The sequence below is a fragment of the Hyperolius riggenbachi genome, chromosome 1, assembly GCF_040937935.1.
Source record: "Hyperolius riggenbachi isolate aHypRig1 chromosome 1, aHypRig1.pri, whole genome shotgun sequence".
Classification (NCBI taxonomy): Eukaryota; Metazoa; Chordata; class Amphibia; order Anura; family Hyperoliidae; genus Hyperolius; species Hyperolius riggenbachi.
The window spans coordinates 120,339,237-120,361,043 of record NC_090646.1 but is presented as its reverse complement, the minus strand read 5'-3'; the positions used below and the strand labels follow the sequence as shown (position 1 = coordinate 120,361,043).

The window sequence follows — 21,807 nt, the reverse complement described above, 5'->3', positions numbered from 1 at the left end:
AGCTTATATACCATAGCTGGGATTTGAACCCAGGACGCAGTGGGTTGTATCTGTCTTACCCTCTAGACCATGAACCACACTACATGCTAAAGCTGGCCTAGCATAAACCATACTACCATTATGATCAATTCAATAGAAAAAGTAGCATGATTAAGGATTTGTACTTTTTGAAAAGCATGCTTATATACCATAGCTGGGATTTGAACCCAGGATGCAGTGGGTAGTAGGTATCTGTCTTACCCTCTAGACCATGAACCACACTACATGCTAAAGCTGGCCTAGCATAAACCATACTACCATTATGATCAGTTCAATAGAAAAAGTAGCATGATTAAGGATTTGTACTTTTTGAAAAGCTGCTAAGAAAGTGTTTTATAGGTTTAATTTCTTATCAGTGAGGGTCACACTGTAGTCTGACCCAGTCCTGACTCAGACAGGAACTGCCACTTACATACCTATGTTTAACTCTTTCAGGCAGAGAAATAAAAAAAAAGGAACATGAAGACACAGCATAGTTATTTGTACACTATACAAGTCTATCTCATCAGGTCACATGTCACCTCGGGTATCCTTTAAAGGCCACCATACACAATCTAATGTTTTAATAAATCGCATTAGATTTTATAAAAAGGAAACTTAAGTGTAATGACAAGACACAGAACATTTATATTGTGCTTTTCTCCTGGCTGACTCTATGCACCAGAGCTGCAGCCATTAGGACGCGCTCTACAGGAAGTAGCAGCGCTAGGGAGACTTGCCCAAGGTCTCCTTACTGTATAGGTGCTGGCTTACTGAATAGGAAGAGCCGAGATCTGAACCCTGGTCTGGGGGACATAAAACATTAGGGTGGGGCAGGTGCCATGGATCTCCGACGCATTTGTGATTATCACACGCCGTTACCGGCACGCACCCAACCATGTCAGCCCAAGATCTTCCAGCATGTCCAATTGATACATGTGACCAATTTGGGCCCGATATTGGTCGCATTGTTGATCCGGCATGCTCTTGATGGTGCAGAATTTCATCAGATTCAATTAAAATTATCTAATCGGATGGTTGATTGGCCGCCAAGCCAAGTAATCTATGGGTACCGTAATACTTTGTGAACCAGTATTGTACACCCTGCACTGCGGCCGCCCGAACATTTCTTCTCAAACATTAAAACTATAAAAGTTTAGTAAGGACCTTTGTGTTCATTAAGAGACTGGATCTAAAATATGTGAAAATGTATAGTCACTGCATCCAAAGACAAAAAACGTCCAGATACAGTGTTCACTGGATGTTCGGAACATACAATTATAATATTAGGTGTCAGACAGACATTCAGTAGTAATCCCACAGCTTGTAAAACTATGTATTCAGGATATTCCCTGCACATCACCTGTATTCACTGGAACTTAGCATAGAGACTATAAACTACTATCCTGCTTTATATAGTGTGTTAATGTCACTTTTTATGGTAGCTATAAATTAACATTTCTGACATGAGAACAATCCAGCACATGCCTAGTTCAAAGAGAAATGGAGAGGACTAAAGATCATATTTACTTAAATTATTACCTATTCCAGCAGCTTCTTAAAGTTTTGCAACAACCCCAGACACCTTATTAAAGTCTATAGACATGGCAAATCGTTCTGCAAATTACTACAGTTACTGTAGAACGTGAGCGACAAAGATCAGGTGACAAATCAGACATTAGCTTTTGCTTTACAAATGGGGGCAGAGCAAGCTGATGTGGCTCTGTCAGTCTGCTATAACTGGGTCTTTGGCTCGGTTAGAAAGATCACTGACACCAAAGATTAGAAAAATTCTGGCCGAGAGACAAAGAAAACAAAAATGACCGCATCGGTTAGCCCTAGATCACAGGCGTCAAACCTCACAGACTGAAATTGGTCCGTCTTGCCCTTTTACGAGGTTCAAATGTTCATGATTGAAAGCAGTTAGGCAGCTTCACACTTGCACTAAAATGTTCTGTTTAACCTCCTTGCCGGTTATCCCGAGCTCAGCTTGGGGTAACCTGCGCAGGAGGATTTCTCAGGCCCCGCTGGGCTGATTTGCATAATTTTTTTTTGTTACATGCAGCTAGCACTTTGCTAGCTGCTTGTAACATCCGATCGCCGCCGCTTGCCGCCAATCTGCAGCATGTTTGACATGATATTCCTATGCTTCCAGATTACAAGTGACACCAATGTGAAAGGCTGCCTCTCCAAAGCCAGATCTAGATTTTAACATGATGTCCAATGTGACACTGCTGCATGAATAGGAGTTAAACCCTGATAGCACTTACCGAGGTCGATAAGTATGGCGTGCTGCTGTGTGGTCAGTTGCTTCAGCAGCTCTTTGTAGGGAATATCTTTCAGGTGGCTTTTATTGGGAACTTGTTGCCTCAGCTGGTGCTGCTCTGCTAAAAACTTCCATATTTCACCACGATGAGGTCTAGGAACTCCTGTTAAAAATACATATTAACATGAATGTTCACAGCATTAATACCTGCGAATAAGATGGCGGTACTCATCATGGAGAGCTCAGAAGGCATACATACACACCACTCTTTCCTATTCAGCATAGCAAGAAGTCTTGTTGGAAAACATTGTGATCAACCAACACACCACACCAGTAACATTATCCATACATATAAACACACTTGATATCCATGCAAAGAAGATGCCATTATATTTGTATTACTTTCAGGCACAGTGGGCACATTGTTAAGATACCACGAGAAGTTGTGAGTGAAATGTAATGACACTAGTTGTACTCAGCCTTACCACCAAGTTTAAAAAGTTCTACTGAGTCACCACAGTTGCCTAGATTTTGGTTAATGGAAACCCAGGTATTTCCCCTGTAGTGTGATACTTTGTCAGGTAGACCTAGTGGGCGTGCAAGAAGTCTGAGTTTTCTAGTGAGAATTAGTGGCACTCTTCCCTTGAAGGTCCAAGGTTCTAAATTCTGCCCATGGTCACTATGTGCATAGTTTTTGTATGTTCTCCCCATGTTTGTTTGGATTTCCTTCATCTACTTCAGTTTCCTCCCACACAGCAAAACATAGGGATACTTACTTTACCAAACCGAGTCGTGGCCCTCAATGTCTAATGGGCACCTTCCTCCATTATTAAGTTCCCAGGTGTCTAATGGTCCCCTCAAACCCCTATGCAGTTCCCTGATGTCTAGTGGTCCTCCCTCCTTCCCCTATATGGCATTCCTGGTGATCCAAGACTTCACCTCCAGTATAGCTTCCCTGGTGGCCTAGAGTGGGCCAAACATAATGCAGAGTTGGGAAACCACTTGGGGGCCAAATTTAATGGCTCTGAGGGCCATATTTGGCCCATGGGCCAGAGTTATTATTATTATTTTTTATTTATATAGCACCAACATATTCCGCAGCTCTTTACAAAGCACAATAAGACGACAAGGGGAACATAGATATACTAACAAATTGTAAAACAGAGTTCCAAGCAGCACAAATATTGTGACAAAAACAGTAAACATTAGGAGGAGGATCCTGCCCTTGCGAGCTTACAATCTAGTGGGTAGTGGGGGACACATTAGGTAAGGGGGTGGAGGATGGATGAGGCAGTGACCCTTTGCCTCTGATTACATTGTGTCAAATAAGTAAATAAGGGCTATAGAATGTTATAAGCTTGTCTGAAAAGGTGTGTTTTAAGAGTGCGTTTGAAGATGTCCAGGTTTGGAGCATGACGTACAGGCTGTGGAAGAAAGTTCCAGATAAGAGATGATGCTCGTGTAATGTCTTGGATGCGAGCATGAGAGGAGGTGATCAGCTTAGAGGCCAGGAGAATTTCTTGGGAGGAGCGGAGGTTGCGGGAGGGACAATATCTGGAGATTAGTGATGAGATGTATGGAGGGCACAACTCATGGAGGGCTTTGTATGTTAGAGTCAGGAGTTTGAACTGGATCCTCTGGGTAATCGGTAACCAGTGGAGAGAACGGCATAGTGGGGCTGCATCGGAAGAGCGTGTGGAGAGGTGAATGAGGCGGGCCGCTGAATTTAGAAGGGATTGGAGAGGTGCTAGCCTTTTTTGTGGTAGCCCACAGAGCAGGGTGTTGCAGTAGTCTAGGAGGGAGATGATTAAGGCATGTACAAGCATCTTGGTGGCCTCTTGTGTGAGGAGGGGACGGATACGGAATATATTTTTGAGCTGGAAATAGCAGGTGGTGGTTAATGAGGCAATGTGAGGTTTAAAGGAGAGCTCTGAGTCGAGTATAACCCCCAAGCAGCGGGCCTTAGTGGTTGAGGTGATTGGGGTGTTGTCTACCGTTATGGTTGCAATTGGTGGAGGTGTAGATAGCGATGGTGGAAAAATCACAATTTCCGTTTTACTCATGTTAAGTTTGAGGAAGCGGGAGGACATAAATGCAGAAATGGCCCGTAGACAGTCTAGATAGTAGTGATGCCAGATCAGGAGCTGAGAGATAGATTTGGGTGTCATCCGCATAGAGGTGATACTGGAAGCCAAAAGAATTAATTAGTTGTCCCAGGCTACGGGTCTAGACTGAGAAAAGAAGTGGCCCAAGAACAGAGCCTTGAGGAACACCAACAGACAGTGGGCGTGGGGAGGAATTGGTGTTAGAGAAGGACACAGTGTAAGAGCGTCCAGAGAGATAAGAGGAGATCCAGAAATGTGCTTGTCCCTTGATTCCTAATGATGTCAGTGTCTGCAGAAGCAGAGCATGATCAACCGTGTCAAAGGCAGAGGAGAGGTCAAGGAGTATTAGAATGGAGAACTGGCCTTTGGATTTAGCTACCAGTAGGTCATTAGCAACTTTCGCGAGGACAGTTTCAGTGGAATGGTGTGTGCGGAATCCAGATTGAAAGGGGTCAAGTAAGGAATTGGTAGAGAGAAAGGCAGACAATTCTGAATGGATGTGACATTCCAGCAGTTTAGAAGCAAAGGGGAGGAGTGAGACAGGCCGGTAATTGGATAGAGAAGCTGGATCAAGAGAGGGTTTTTTTGATAAGTGGTGTGATAATAGCTTGTTTGAATAAGGAAGGAAAAGTGCCAGTGGAGATAGAAAGATTGAATAGAGTTGTTAGAGCGGGATTAAGGGAGGAGGAAAGCTGGGGGATTAGATGGGAGGGAATGGGGTCCAGGGCACAGGTAGTGAGAGGAGCTTTGGAGAGTAGTGAGGAAAGACACTGTTCAGTGAGTGTGGTAAAAGATATTAGAGTGGGAGAGTGGTCTTGTGGATCGGGGGGAAGGCAGTTAGTAGTGGGCGAGGATGCAGGCGGACAGAAGGAATCTATAGGTGATGGTTGAGCTGGTAAAAGTGGTTGCGTGTTGAAGCTATTATGTATTGCATCAATCTTGCTTGTAAAGTATGATGCAAAGTCGTCAGCTGACAGACATGTGGTGGTGGGAGGAGGTGGGGGATGAAGTAGGGAGTTAAAGGTGTTGAACAATTGTTTTGGGTTGTGGGACTGTGAAGAAATGAGCGAGGAGAAATAAGACTGCTTAGCAGAGGTGAGGGCATCCCTGAGCTCCTGCATAGTTTGTTTGTAGTGGAGGAAGTCCTCTATAGCAGTGCTCTTTCTCCAGCACCTTTCTGCCACCCTGGAGCGCCTTTTCAGCTGTTTGATTTGTTCAGTGAGCCAGGGCTGCCTGTTAGTTTGGCGGGGGCGGGTGGTGGTGAGTGGGGCAGCTGAATTCATGGCAGAGGAGACTACACTAAATAAGTAACTGGATGCTGCCTCTGGGTCAGTGTAGGATGACAGAGTACTTAGAGGTTGCAAGGCTTCAGTCAGGGTATTCAGATCCAGGTTGCGGTAGTTCCTGCGCATGACCGGATGGTGTAGTGTTGGAGGAGTTGATGGTAGAGAAGAATTGATTGAGAAGGTAAGAAGGTTGTGGTCTGAGAGGGGAAGTGGAGTGTTATGGAAGCTTGAAATAGAGCAGAGGCGGGTAAAGACAAGGTCGAGAGTGTGGCAGTCTTTGTGGGTGGAAGTGGAGGACCATTGGGCGAGGTCAAACGAGGAGGTGAGAGAGTGCAGTTTGGTGGCAGTAGAGCAGTTAGTGTCGATGGGTATATTAAAATCTCCAATGATGATAGAGGGTATATCAGTGGAGAGGAACTGGAGAAGCCATGCTGAAAAGTGATCAATGAAAGTAGAGGCTGGACCGGGCGGGCGGTAGATAACAGCAATCTGAATGTGGTATGGAGAGTAGAGACGGACAGCATGAACTTCAAAGGATGAGAGTGAGAGTGTGGGCAGTGGTGTGAGTGGCTTAAAGGAGCAGTGTTCAGAGAGGAGGATCCCCACCCCGCCTCCCTGTTTGTGGCCAGGTCTAGGGGCATGACTAAATTTTAGTCCACCATGTGTTAGAGCAGCTGGAGACACCGGAGTTTGACATGTATGTCCTAGGCTATGGTAGAGAGACAGTGACATGACCAAGTACTCTAGGAACTGAAAGTTTAGAATACACGAGTAGTGAAAAATCATGTCTTTGTCTCAAGGTTAGGTGTGGTCAAACATGGCACAGTAGTCCGAAACTGATAGCTAGATGCAATATTTGAAGAATTGGAACTTGAAATGGCTGTATCCCTCCTCTTGTCTCTCTCCCCTCCTCCCCACCCCCTACTCCTTTTAGATTGTAAGCTTGCAAGGGCAGGGCTCTCCTGCCCTTTGTGTCTTGGAAATCATATTTTATTCATCATGTTACTTTTATCACTGTCATTACCAATTCTGTATTTTGTATCATTTTTGTATTTTGTCACTAATTATGTATCTTGTATATTGGTGTACACCATTGTCTGTATTACTATGTACTCCATGCTCGTTTCTTACTTTGTACAGCGCCACGGAATATGTTGGCGCTTTTTAAATCAATAATATTATTAAGGCAGCAATAAGCACTTCCAGCAATCATCATGATCCCTCCATAACAGCTCTGTCACCATAACTTGCCCCATCCACAGCTCTGGAGGGGCAGACTTCTGCACTGGAGGAGAGATAAGAAGTTGGGGCCCCCTACATCCCTGGTCCCCCATCACCTGGAGGAGCTGTTCCCTCTAATGCTACCCCTCTGCCATAGATAATAGCTAAGATTCTTCTAAAAAAAAAAGTGACTTGTGAGTTGTTTAACGGTGCAAAATCGAAGACATACAATCGTACATTCAGGAACCTATGAACAGAAAATGTATAGTGCATATAGATCAATAAACACACCCTACTGCGCAGACCAGATAGAATTACCTTGCCCCACCGCAGCATGAATTTTTTCCATATCAGCCTTAATTTTTGATCTTCCAGGATTGCTGAGCATCTTCTCCCACACCAGTGTCACGTCCTTCAAGCAGGGCGTGATCTCTTCATAGTCCAGCTTTAGCCGTTTATTCAGCAAATCGTTTTCTGAGGCTGTGTGGAAAACAAACCAATGATTAGGACCCAACACAGCTTGGAGCTTGATTTTTAAGGGGAGAAAATGAATGAATCTTGTCTTTTTCGTTTACAAATTTAACTGCTCATAAAGTTTGTTACGATTTTAAATCGCCTTTCCGTTTAAAAACAGCAATTTTCTTTAAATATGATAAAAAGAATATGAATATTATTTCTCTTACTTGCACCCATTTCTAGATTGAATTGCACCAAAATCCCACCCATGTACACAATGCACTTATGGCCCGTACCCACGACACACTTTTCCTGACAACCAGCGATACGTTGAGTGACCATTTCTGTCATCTCACGTTGTGGGTACAGCGCACGTTCCTGTGAACCTCGTTTAGTGTTGCGCTGTGATAACGACGGATCAGATCTTTAAGATCCCCGACAACTCTGTGCAAAGTACTGAGCTCGCTTGACCCATTCGCGCCCGCCATGTGCCGTCGCACATACTACTCGACTGGAAGATTGATCGATGAACACTCGCCCGGAGGGGGTCTTCGTCGGATCCATCTTCCTGCATTGCGGCAAGTTTGGCTGGAATTTCCTTTAGCTTATGACAACTGTCACATTATCAGTTGTGATGTTGCGGAGATACTGGCTGCTGTAGTCACATGTAAAAGACAAGCTTGTACCCACTGCTATGTACCATGTTATCTGTTGGGTCCAGGGCCGGGCCGAGGCGAGAGAGGCTCCAGCCTCAGGCGCAGTGTAGGAGGGGGCGCACAACTCACTCAGCTATCATTCCCTTATTGTGTTTGAAGCAGAGAGAAATAAGAAAAGGGGATACATGTCAGTGACTGCAAGCCAGATAACGAGAGATTACGGTGTTGTGGGGGTTGGGGGCCCTGGAGAGCCTCTTAGTCTAATAGCAATCAGTGTGTGACGGCTGGGGTGAGGGGGCGTACTTTGGTGCCTGAGCCTTGGGTGCTGGAGTACCTTGTCCCGGCTCTGGTCGGGCCTTTAAATATCATAGTTGGCTTTACAAACCACCAGGAAAGTAGTTCGGTGGGAGGGCAGAGGCATGACCTCACTCTGAAGAAAGGCCCTTGCCTGCCAACCTGGCTGCCCACTCCCATGCAGAGTCTGGTGTGGGATCAAGTGTGAGGGGTCATGACTGTTTCTTCGTTACCCATTATCTGCAGATCAGCTCTAGGTCTAAGTATGGTTGCAGTTCTACTGTTCTATACTGCAGCAGGACCTGTGCTAGCTGGTCTCAGTCACAGTTGAGAGAGTTCTGGGTCACCCTGAGCTGCTTGGGTATTCCATTGGATATAGAAGAGCTGGCAGGCACTCGGGTAAACGCTGTAGATATCGGGCAACAGCTGCAACACCCAAAAAACTATGTGCTCATGACGTATAGTAGAACTGTAGCAATAATCAAAGGAGCAGAAAAGTCAGGCACTATGGTTTAATGGTAAGCAAGTGGCACAAATATAAATCTTGACAGTGCATGAAAAATTGTTGCAAAATCAAAATAAAGTCCAAGGCTGTACCTGGGTGTTGGTGGGAGGCAGCGGTGGTGGGCGCCAATAAGGTGCACGGCCTAACGACCGTTTCGCATGGGCTAACGCCAAGCTTCTTCTGAGGTTAGTGCACGGGGTGCTAAAACATCGGCGGGGTTAAATGCGCGTCTGCCAGATGACGCGCATCCTGTCCGCCGTAGAGGACCCGCCTCCATGTTAACGTCACCACCATAGCGCCCGGATGCAGGACTAGAAGACGCTTGGTGGAACGCATAGTCGCATAGGGGCCGCGTGCAATCTACGCGGTGACGCGTTGCACTGCGGTCCGCAAGACTGCGTCCACCAAGGGGTAGTGGGTGTAGAGGACGGTTGCTATGGCCACCAGGAAACTCCGCCTTGCGGAGCTGCGTGGCCTAGCAACAAGCAACGCCATAGACACAGGCTCGCATTGCAAGCACGGAGCATGCAGAGACTTGCGAGTAAGTGCGCATATGGACATGATAGTCCTCAAGTCAAAAGGTGGAAGTCGAAAATAGTTCACGAATCCCTGCTTATTAGCATAATGACTGCCACTTAGCCTGAAAAAGGGCACGAATTTGGTATGACGTGTAAGGAGGATAGGGATACAGTGTCCCAAGAAAAGTGAGGGAAGGTGAGGAAGGGGGAGTGGAGGTGTGTAAGTGAAGAAAAGGGGGAGGAACAAGGTGGAAGGGAAAAGAGAAAGAATGGAACACTGTGGTATCAGAGAAAAAGTGTGGGATAAAGAGGTATCGAGAAAACGAGCACCACAGAAAAGAGGCACTATTGGGTCGCAACGTGGCCTGTCATGTATAAAAAAGGACACATATATTTTATTATAGAACGTTATCTACAAAGTGTTATAGAACACTAATAGAGATATAGAATGCATATTAATTCAAGGAGAATAAATACTGACATAATGGCCATGGTGAGAACCAACCATGGCAACAATAATAGCGGGCCAGAGATGAGCCATGAAGCACCAGGAAAATTAAGGATCCAAGAAGCATGCAAGATCAACGTAGTCGTTGAGACCCAGAGCCCCCATAGCATTGGTGCGTAAGATCCAATGCGCTTCCTGTCTAAGTAAAAGTTTTTTACGATCACCGCCCCTACGTGGGGTATTGCACACGTCAATGCAGGCAAAAGAAAGAAGACTTGGGTTGCCATTGTGGGCTGTGGACATATGCTCAACAATTCGTGGACAACCTTTGTTTTCGGGAAGAAGGCGAACGTGTTCTAAAATACGTTCTTTGACCATTCTGGTCGTCTTACCAATGTAAAAACGTTGGCAAGGACACCACATGGCGTATACAACAAATTTGCTCCTACATGTAGCGAAGAATGGGATGCTACACTGAACTGGACCCAATTGGAAAGATTTGCCGGTTTTTATTAGGGGACAGGCTTTGCAGAAGCCACATCTGTGGTTTCCTGTAGAAGCAAAATCACTCAACCAGGTGCGCTGTGGAGCTTCCCGGAAATTGCTGTGCATCAGAAGATCACCAATCGTGGGTGCCCTTTTGAAGGCTACAAGTGGCTGGGGTGGTAGAACATCCTTCAAGATAGGATCTTCCAACAAAAGGGACCAGTTTTTACTAAAGGTCCACTTGATTTGTTTGGCCATGGGGGAGAATTCAAATGAAAATACTCCCGGGCCTTTTGAAGATTTCTTATTTTCTTTTCTTTTCACCAGCTCCAGCCTATCTCTGTCCATAGCTTTTCTAATGGCTGCATCGAGGCTCTTCTCACTATAACCTCGGGCAAGAAGTCTCACTTTGAGCTCTTCTGCCTGTTTGGTGAAGTCCTCCAAATTGGTATTGTTTCTGCGTAAACGCAGAAACTGTCCAAAATGAAGAGATTCTGTAACGTGTTTAGGATGGTAGCTGTTACGATGTAGGATGGTGTTAGAGGCGGTGGGCTTACGATAGCCCCTCGTCACCACACCACTCTGTGTAACGGCCAGTTCAAGACCAAGGAAGCAGATCTTCTCTTCTGACCATTCCATAGTAAATTGCATGTTAACTTCATTCTGATTTAGGTACTCCAAGAAACTCTGTAGGAATGGAACACCCCCCGACCAAAAAGCCAGGACGTCGTCCACATATCTGGACCACATCCTCAAAGCTGGACGGAAGGGGTTGTTGTCAGAACTTTTACTTAGACAGGAAGCGCATTGGATCTTACGCACCAATTCTATGGGGGCTCTGGGTCTCAACGACTACGTTGATCTTGCATGCTTCTCGGATCCTTAATTTTCCTGGTGCTTCATGGCTCATCTCTGGCCCGCTATTATTGTTGCCCTGGTTGGTTCTCACCATGGCCATTATGTCAGTATTTATTCTCCTTGAATTAATATGCATTCTATATCTCTATTAGTGTTCTATAACACTTTGTAGATAACGTTCTATAATAAAATATATGTGTCCTTTTTTATACATGACAGGCCACGTTGCGACCCAATAGTGCCTCTTTTCTGTGGTGCTCGTTTTCTCGATACCTCTTTATCCCACACTTTTTCTCTGATACCACAGTGTTCCATTCTTTCTCTTTTCCCTTCCACCTTGTTCCTCCCCCTTTTCTTCACTTACACACCTCCACTCCCCCTTCCTCACCTTCCCTCACTTTTCTTGGGACACTGTATCCCTATCCTCCTTACACGTCATACCAAATTCGTGCCCTTTTTCAGGCTAAGTGGCAGTCATTATGCTAATAAGCAGGGATTCGTGAACTATTTTCGACTTCCACCTTTTGACTTGAGGACTATCATGTCCATATGCGCACTTACTCGCAAGTCTCTGCATGCTCCGTGCTTGCAATGCGAGCCTGTGTCTATGGCGTTGCTTGTTGCTAGGCCACGCAGCTCCGCAAGGCGGAGTTTCCTGGTGGCCATAGCAACCGTCCTCTACACCCACTACCCCTTGGTAGACGCAGTCTTGCAGACCGCAGTGCAACGCGTCACCGCGTAGATTGCACGCGGCCCCTATGCGACTATGCGTTCCACCAAGCGTCTTCTAGTCCTGCATCCGGGCGCTATGGTGGTGACGTTAACATGGAGGCGGGTCCTCTACGGCGGACAGGATGCGCGTCATCTGGCAAATGCGCATTTAACCCCGCCGATGTTTTAGCACCCCGTGCACTAACCTCAGAAGAAGCTTGGCGTTAGCCCATGCGAAACGGTCGTTAGGCCGTGCACCTTATTGGCGCCCACCACCGCTGCCTCCCACCAACACCCAGGTACAGCCTTGGACTTTATTTTGATTTTGCAACAATTTTTCATGCACTGTCAAGATTTATATTTGTGCCACTTGCTTACCATTAAACCATAGTGCCTGACTTTTCTGCTCCTTTGATTATGGGTATTCCATTGTACTGGTCCAAGCTATATCCCATAGAGTCATATCAATCCCTGCCATGCACTGATGAGGAACAAAAGTCCTAAACAAGCTGTATGCATGTTGGGTCATGGCTCTGTAAAATGTATAAGCTATAGGCTTGCTATGCACCAGTGGTTCTGTATGTAAGCCTGGCTTAAGGGGAATAAAGAGATCATTTGCATATTCAGTAGTAATGCATTGTGGGAAACCACAGTTGCTCACTTGAAGCGGAATTATAGCAAATACCTTCTGTTTTATGTTACTTTTTAGCAGGAGGGTTTTTGGGTCTCTTAGTCCTCTATACTTTCTTAGTGGTTCTGGGTCACCCCAAGCTGCTTGGGTATTCTGTTCAGCTGAGAGAGTAGTGAGGCAGCACTGTTCATTATGTCAGGTTTTGACAGTCGTTCAATTCTAAGCCCTTTCTGCAGTCTGTGTTTCCATGGAGAGACTTTCCCTCACTTTTTGATAAACACAGATGACACAACAGTACATCAGACGAAATTTCGCAGAAGAAACCACCTGTGGCATTTGTAACAAGAACAGGTGGCACTTAAGGTGGCCATACATGGTACAATTTTTAATTTTTTTTCGATTAGATAATTTAGTTTGACTGTTCCGTTAGATCGAATATAAAGATTTTTCCAGCATGTCCGATCAGATTTTTCTCGAAAAAACGGGATAATCTTTCAAATTTCTTGATAAAAAAAAAATATTTTCAACTTTCGATCCGATCATTTAGATCGAATAAACAGGATAATCGAACATTTTTATTGTACCATGTATGGCCACCATTAGGAAGATTTATAACCAACTCTTGTTCTGGGAACAACATCATCTAGAAATTTATATCATGTACTGAGGCAGTTTCAACTGTCAAAAGGGACAGAAGAAAACACCAAGGACTATGGCAACCATAGAAAACAGTTGGAAGTTTTGATGTGCCACTCATGTTATCCAGAACTAAAATAAAACATTTTGTCTGAGGTTACACTAACTTCTGCCAGACCGCCTAATGCTGATAGGCGACAGGAAGGTGGCAGCCCCAGGACCGCCTAACGCCAAAAGGCGTCAAGTCCTGGGGCGGGGTTTTACAGGGAATCGTGCATGCCAAGGCGCGTGCATCTAAGTTTGAGTGACGGAGCTCTGCCCTGTCATCAGTCTACCAGCCACGATCGCAGCTAGCAGACTGTTAGATGGCAAAACTGCCATTTATTTACATTGTACAGTGCTGAGATCTACTGCAACACTGTACTACTGGGGACAGCCGTGTCACTCGGCGGTCCCCTGGAGAGGCTCCGATCACAATCTCCTCTCATAGGCTGATGCCTAGAGGATTGCCATGATTGGCTGGTGGGGGGAGGGAGAGAGAAGGAAAAGAAAAATAAACAATTTTATTAAAATAAAATACAAACAAATTAATAAAAAATAAAAATAAACATAGCACCAGCGATCAGAGCCCACCAACAGAAAGCTCTGTTTGTGGGCAGAAAAGGCAGGGGGGATTCACTTGCGTGCTTAGTTGTATGGCTCTGCAGTGAGCAGTTAAAGCTGCAGAGCACCAAATTGTAAAAAATAGCCCATCACTAGGGGGGTGTAAGCCTGTGGTCCTGAACTGGTTAATTCAACAAATAGAAAGATCTAATTTTAAAACATAAGATTTTGACACAAAAAAAAAAAAAAAAAAAAAAAAGATTGCCGCTCCCCCCCCCCCCCCCCCCCCACCATCTCCCTGGGGTTAAGGAAACAAGCTATATTTAATCCTTACTGTTCTACAAGGCCACACAACCATGAAAATTCATGTTACAGATCAGATTACATTGTTGGCTACTACAAAACCATAACCAGCAGCTCACTTTTATACTACACCAAGGCCCTTTTGTCCCTCTATCAGTTTATAATCTGTTCATAACACGTTTTCCTGCTTCCTCGTTGGCCAGGTTTCATCCATTAAATACACACCTCAGTCTGGGTAAACAAGAGGATGGAGAGACAGGACTGTGAAGAAAGCCAGGTACAGACGTTCAATAATAGTTGGATGTGTTGCAGCACAGGTGTACTTGGCTGAGCCTGTGTGTCCTATATGGGTGGAGGAAGGGGGTGAGGAGAGGAGACCGCCCACAATATGTATATACACAATGACAACCCTGGGGCTGCATGTGGCCTATCACTACATGCTTTATAGCCCATCAGGTTTGGGCACGGGCAGCTCCCAAGCACCCTCTTTCCTTCCTTCTGAGACAATACCAGTTGCCTGGCAGCCCTGATGATCTATTTGGCTGCAGTAGTGTCAGAATCACATACTCTAAACAAGCATGATGCTGATCTTGTCAGATTTGCCAAAATCTGCCTCATGCTTGCTAAAGGGTCTATGGCTAAAAGTATTAGAGGCAGAAGATCAGCAATATAGTCAAGCAACTTGTATTGCTTAAAAGGAAATAAATATGGCAGCCTCCATGTCCCTCTCGCTTCAGGTTCCCTTTAAGTGGTTGCAGGAGACTTGCCCATCTAGGCCATAGCTAAGCCAGGATGAGTAATGGCCAGCTTAAAACCTAATGCATGCAAACCGATGTCAGAGACTCACGTGAGGGCTTCTGTTTCTTCAATGGCAGAGGTGATCAGCTGTATAGCTACAGAGATCCACCAAGCTGGATTTTAAAGCTGGCCATATGCTTATAGATTTCTACCAGATTTGACCATCACATACATTCCTGGCAGATTGAATCTGACAGTAATCGGATGTGTTCCACACACTAGGAACAGATTTTCAAAAGATTTAAGGTTGAAATCTATTAAAAGTCTATTGAGCTGCATTATTGCAGTGTTCAATGCAGTGCAATACTATGGGCCGCCGATCTGCCACCGCTTTCGACCTGCCAATGATCAAGTTACATTTTTAGTCTGGACCGATCGGCCAGAAATCTATCATTCAGGTCACATAAATCATGAATTTCTAGCCGATTTGGTCAGAGCGATCGAATTGGCCATATATAGGAGGGGAGAAATCTGAGTGCACGGCCACCATAGGAATCACTGAGGACAACTAACACTAGTCACATGGCGCATACACACACACACACACACACACACACACACACACACACACACACACACACACACACACACACACACACACACACACACACACACACACACACAAAACCCCATCTTGTGCCACAGTGATGTAAATGGAATGAGTACTGTCTGGTCTGACAAAAACAGTGTGTGCATACTTACACACATACAGCATTTCATTGGAGGCCAGCACTGATATCTCAGGACTGCCAGTGTCCCCAACTGATATCTCTGGACAGCTACTGCCTGAACTGTGTACATTCTAGTCCTTACTACTCAATTTTCCAGCATAATCTTCATTTACAGCTACTGAAGAGGTGTAATATAATCTTGAGAATAAATTTTCTGCTGCAATTTGTCTGCAGTGCTCTGGAATGGAGTGCCGACCACCTGGGGAGTAATCCTATTGCTGAGTGTAGCTCAGCCTCAGTGTCAGGGAAGTCTCAGGGGCCACAGACCTTGCAGTTTCTGGTTTTCTTTTTCCATCCTGAGCAGTAGGATCTGTTGTAAGATGGCTTTCTTCCAGAGCTCTCGCAGCTCCTCCGGTGTCCGGTGTCTGACTGCCGCTACTGAATCAAAGGGGCCATTTTCACAGACAGGCTGCAGAGGGGATCGTGGGGGTAGGTCACCCAGTTCTGAACGTTCTGTGGAAAGAAGGAAAAGAGAAACTTACATTTATTTTATTTCTAAAACGTGACCAATCTCATTTTACAGTGGAACTCCAGCTACATTATTCTTGGTAGAATGGAAAAATCATGCAGTGATCCAGTCAGCTGGATAATGCCGCTTGGGTGTTGTTGATGAGACTTTTCTGACTGCTTGGCCCATTTGCAATTCACTGAGTTTTATCTTAGGTGATATTTTCACTTTGTGTCAATAAAATGCCTTTTAAACAAGGAAGCAAGAAAAGAGGATTACATATTTTTTTATTAGTATGGCAAAGTGCTAAAGATTGTACTAGGTTCCTCTACCAGTGACTGGACAGTTAGCGAAGAGAAATCTACCCACAGGGGCCTACATAGCAAAGAACTCCCTCTCCTCTCCTAACACTAACCTCCCCCTCTCCTAACACTAACCTCCCCCTCTCCTAACACTAACCTCCCCCTCTCCTCTCCTAACACTAACCTCCCCCTCTCCTAACACTAACCTCCCCCTCTCCTAACACTAACCTCCCCCTCTCCTAACACTAACCTCCCCCTCTCCTAACACTAACCTCCCCCTCTCCTAACACTAACCTCCCCCTCTCCTAACACTAACCTCCCCCTCTCCTAACACTAACCTCCCCCTCTCCTAACACTAACCTCCCCCTCTCCTAACACTAACCTCCTCCTCTCCTAACACTAACCTCCTCCTCTCCTAACACTAACCTCCTCCTCTCCTAACACTAACCTCCCCCTCTCCTAACTCTAACCCCCCCCCTCTCCTAACTCTAACCCCCCCCCCCTCTCCTAACTCTAACCCCCCCCCCTCTCCTAACTCTAACCCCCCCCCCTCCTAACTCTAACCCCCCCCTCTCCTAACACTAACCTCCCCCTCTCCTAACACTAACCTCCCCCTCTCCTAACACTAACCCCCCCTCTCCTAACACTAACCCCCCCTCTCCTAACTCTAACCTCCCCCTCTCCTAACACTAACCTCCCCCTCTCCTAACACTAACCTCCCCCTCTCCTAACACTAACCTCCCCCTCTCCTAACACTAACCTCCCCCTCTCCTAACACTAACCTCCCCCTCTCCTAACACTAACCTCCCCCTCTCCTAACACTAACCTCCCCCTCTCCTAACACTAACCTCCCCCTCTCCTAACACTAACACTAACCTCCCCCTCTCCTAACACTAACCTCCCCCTCTCCTAACACTAACCTCCCCCTCTCCTAACACTAACCTCCCCCTCTCCTAACACTAACCTCCCCCTCTCCTAACACTAACCTCCCCTTCTCCTCTCCTAACACTAACCTCCCCTCCTGTGCTTAACACGAACCTTCATTCTCTTCTCCTAAAACTAACTACCCCCCTTATCAGCCAACACTAATCTGCCCCCTCTCCACTACCAACACTAACCTCCCCGCTTGTCATTGCTACTACACGAGTGTAGATTGTGGTGCTGTCTCCACTGTTACAACTGTTTAGTTGAGTCTTAGCTGAGTGGGTGCTCTTTATTACCATTTGGTAGCACATTTGAGTACTCAGCTATCTGTTAGTTGAGTGCCTTGACCAAACTGGTGCACCACATTGCTGTTTGGTTGCGGAATTAGCCATCTATTAGCAGAGCGCTTCATCCGAGTGCCCAAATTCAGGTCCCCAGAACTCCATAGTCGCAATTTATACTGTGGTCTATGGAGAAACCAATACGCGCCAGGCGTCCATTCGTCATTCGTTTATTATTATTATAACCTTGCAGTGGTTGCAGAGCTAAAGAGGGTAGCTGAGCCCATTAAAATACAACTAAAGTATAGGGTATTTGCACAGGGCGATGTGCACATCCAATCTATATTTACTGCCCCATCTAATGACAACCACTGATTAAAAGGACAACTGAGAAGAATATGGAGGCTGCCACATTTACTTCCTTTTTAAACAATACCAGTTTCCTGGCAGTCCTGCTAATTTATTGGGCTGCAGTAGTATTTGAATCACACCAGAAACAAGCATGCAGCTAATCTTGTCAGATCTGACAATAATGTCAGAAACACCCGATATGCTTTATGCTTGTTCAGGGTCTATGGCTAAAAAGTATTAGAGGCAGAGGATCAGCAGGATAGCCAGGCAACTGGTATTGCTTAATGAAATAAACATGGCAACCTCCATATCCCTCTTATTTCAGTTGTCCTTTAAGCTTTCGTTTATCGATTTTTGTCAAATCAGCAGAAGATTCCACTTCTGATCAATAGACAATACCATCATTTTGATCTGATAGTTTGTCAATACAAGGTGATTATCAGCTGGAGTATACAGAAGTTAATGCTAGGTACACACCATACAATAACCAGTCAGATGGGTTGAACTCAATTTCTGACATGTCCGATCTGCTCCTTATCAATAATGGGATTGAATTTGTGCATAGAGATCTGAAAAAGTTTGACCGATTAATCGGTCGGTAAATTGCACGTTGTGTACCTAGTATAAGGAATCACACCCTAAAAAGAACCATACATGGATCAATAACGGCCTGATGCCAAGCTGATTCATTGATTTTCAATCATAGAAGAACCCGATTGTGATCAGGGTCGACTGAACTGCAGGCATGGAATCACTATGCCCTTTCCACCCCCACCCACTCACACAGATAGTCCAAACTGCCCAAAATCAATTGAAAGAGAAGTGATTGGATATGCTGGTGCAATAGACAACCAGCATATTTGATCACTTTGGGAAAAACAGATACGTGTATGGCCTCCTTACGGGAAAGAGTCAGGTGACCAAGGACAAAAGATACCCAGTTAAGTAAATGGGCATTGTTTAGTTAAGCCCACTATTGCTCAATGTGGGAACACAACACTTTGTTAATATTTAATAATGGTGCTACCAGCTCTGGACAAGGAAGCGGCATACTTCAGAGGTCAAACTTCACAGTAAACAACGTCAGAGCTGTCTGAGTTCAGCTGAAGAAAGTGCAAACATGCTGAGCACACACAATGGGTGAGAACTGCCAACATTCTATAAACAGAGGTGCGGTCAGTCTCCTCACAGCTCTTTATTGGCCATGCCCAGTTATCTTATCTCAGCTACTCCATGATCTTTGTTAAGCTGCACACAGCTGCTCTGTGGCACGGCCCCGCTAGTACATGTACACAATCATCACTTTAAATAATTATATCCAAGGCTGCCAAGTTTACCAGCGTTTTACAACACGTGACGTGACACAGTTTCTACACAGTCATTGTTTAAAGCAAAATGTTTTTCACATGTTTTTTTCTTTACACTAACAGCTTGCTCTGTATCAAACACTTTTTTTTAAAGTAACTGTCTGGCACAAAAATAAATTATTTTTATCTGGTAAACAAGTAATAAGGATGCTAACCTGGCAATCCAAAAGTTAAAAATCACTATTACTTTTCTTCAAAAAAAATGATCATTCACCAGTTTACCTGACTCTTATTCTGTACATTGCAGCACAAAGGAAGTAGCAGGGCATGCTGGGTTGTCCTTTTTTGCTGCTTTATTTCCCCTCAGACATAACTAATTCAGCCTGATTGGCTGAAGCCTCTTTCCCTCTTGTTTTCCCCTCCCACATCTCTGTTCTTCTCTGATTGGCCAATATTTCTCGGGCTGAATCAATGCACTTTCTGTAGTGGAGGGCGGGCAATGCATACACAATCAGGCAGAGGAGAGTAAGGGAGGAAATGACATCAGGATTGGCTTCAATTAAATTTCAATTTTTTACTATAGAAAAATCACTACAATCAAAACATGGACAGTGCAATACATCTGTTATGTAAGTAGAGCAAGTATTTATCTACTTATGTGTTTTTTTCTAAGATAGTATTGCTGACAGCTCCTCTTTAATGCCAAGTGCAATTTCTTGAAAGACAATAAATGTATAGGTATAGCAGAGCAATATAGCAGATGGAGGCAGATTAGGTACATTTTACCCTTGTTCTTTCCCATGTATATGTTGGGGTTGTCCCATGGACAGGTTGAATAAGGTGACATTTTTAGTAACTATCCATATTGACAGAATCTGACAGACATTTAGGACTGTTTTACACCTGGCCAAAATGTTCACAAAAATCACAAAGCCAAAAACTACATTCATGACCTTGCGACAGAGTGTGCAGACAGGGTCACTTACATAGCACCACCCCACACACACCCCTCGCCACCCAGTGACATGCTCCCTGCTGGACAGGAAGTACATTACTTGGATTCCCAGGTTTTCCCATCATCCACGCATGCGCGCCTGCCGCCAACATATTTACATTTTCTGTATTGCTCATTAAATTATGTGTATTCCACCACCGCTGCATTGCCACAGAAGTCCGACAGTAACGCACTGTTGACTCTGCAATGGCTCACTGGCAAATCGAACACTTCCAGTGTGATGCGACTTGGTAAGTGTCCTGGGCACCTTAGACTTTAATTGCTGTTGCGTTACCCTGCAGAAAGGGCGCAACGCAATGAAACCAGCGTAGTGTTAAAGGATACCCGAAGTGACATGTGACATGATGAGATAGACATGAGTATGTACAGTGCCTAGCACACAAATAGCTATGCTGTGTTCCTTTTTTTCTTTCTCTGCCTGAAAGAGTTAAATATCAGGTATGTAAGTGGTTGACTCAGTCCTGACTCAGACAGGAAGTGACTACAGTGTGACCCTCACTGATAAGGAATTCCCCTTTTTATCTCTTTCCTGCTCTTAGAAGCCATTTGCTGCTAGAAAAGTGTTTTATAGTTGTAATTTCTTATCAGTGAGGGTCACACTGTGATTTGCCAGTGAGTCAGGACTGAGTCAGCCACTTACATACCTGATATTTAACTCTTTCAGACAGAGAAAGAAAAAAATGAACAGAGCATAGTTATTTGTGTGCTAAGTACTGTACATACACATGTCTCTCTCATAATGTCACATGTCACTTCGGGTATCCTTTAAAGGGGCCTTCGTGTACAGACAGTTTCCCAATTTACTGTAGCTCTGTCTGCCCTCGGACGCCGCCACCCCCCCCCCCCCCCAATCAAGTAAATAAGGAATACTGTATAATCTCATTATAGTAAACTCTGACATAGTAAACATTCGGGTATAGCAAACTATGCATCCAGGTCACAGCCAAGCACCTTTATAAGTATAAAAGACTAACACCCAGTACAGTACACCCGGATATAATAGAACTTCTGTTATAGTAAACCTGTTTTTTGGCCCTGCAATATTCTGTATCTGGCTATAGTGGGGAGTGGCGGGGTCAGAGGAAGTGGCTAGTTGAATATTGGTAAAATTACGGATATCCTATTGGTCAAGGCAAAATTCACCCCCCCCCCACGATGCCTAACCCTAACCGCAATCCCCGGTGCTGCATGGTGAGAATCTGTGGAGACAATTGCAAATAAAAACACATCTCTTTAAAAACACCACAGCCATGAAAATACATTTCTTAGCATTTGGCAACCCTGGTATTTAGTGATGATTGAAAAATTCAGCTAATATGCGAATACACCTCACCAGGGCATACCTATGAATTAGCCGCTGGGAGATTAGGGCGCAGGATACAGCCGATATATGGCTAATCCTGCTCCTGCACAACCCCCGGCGGCATTAATTACTATTCCCCCTCCGGGTCTATGTGGATGGTAGGGAATGATGTAATTCGGCTTCCAGCTATTGCTGCCGGACGCATTACAGTGTTTTAAAAGTAACTTCAGTACCGATTTTATTCACTGTGCGCCGCTATAGCCGTAATTCCTATTGCGGACTATAGTGGTGCCGGCTGCGCCCAAATCTCCTGCGCTGGAGTCGCCATGCTCGTCACCTGGAATCA

General features: G+C 45.1%; 1 protein-coding gene across 11 annotated transcripts in view; it reads right to left on the bottom strand.

Moving 5' to 3' along the window:
- The window catches only part of TBC1D1 (TBC1 domain family member 1), a 222,096-nt gene that overhangs the window by 20,008 nt on the left and 180,281 nt on the right, over positions 1-21,807 (bottom strand). For 10 of the 11 annotated variants that reach the window (XM_068278440.1, XM_068278441.1, XM_068278442.1 and 7 more), the window contains 3 exons: positions 15,798-15,983; positions 7,215-7,376; positions 2,289-2,447 (listed from right to left, as the gene is read on the bottom strand). In XM_068278440.1, coding sequence (XP_068134541.1) covers positions 2,289-2,447; positions 7,215-7,376; positions 15,798-15,983 — 507 coding nt within the window. Of the gene's footprint in view, positions 1-1,881; positions 1,934-2,288; positions 2,448-7,214; positions 7,377-15,797; positions 15,984-21,807 lie in introns of those variants that run through there. The other variant, XM_068278451.1, reaches the window with a different exon arrangement.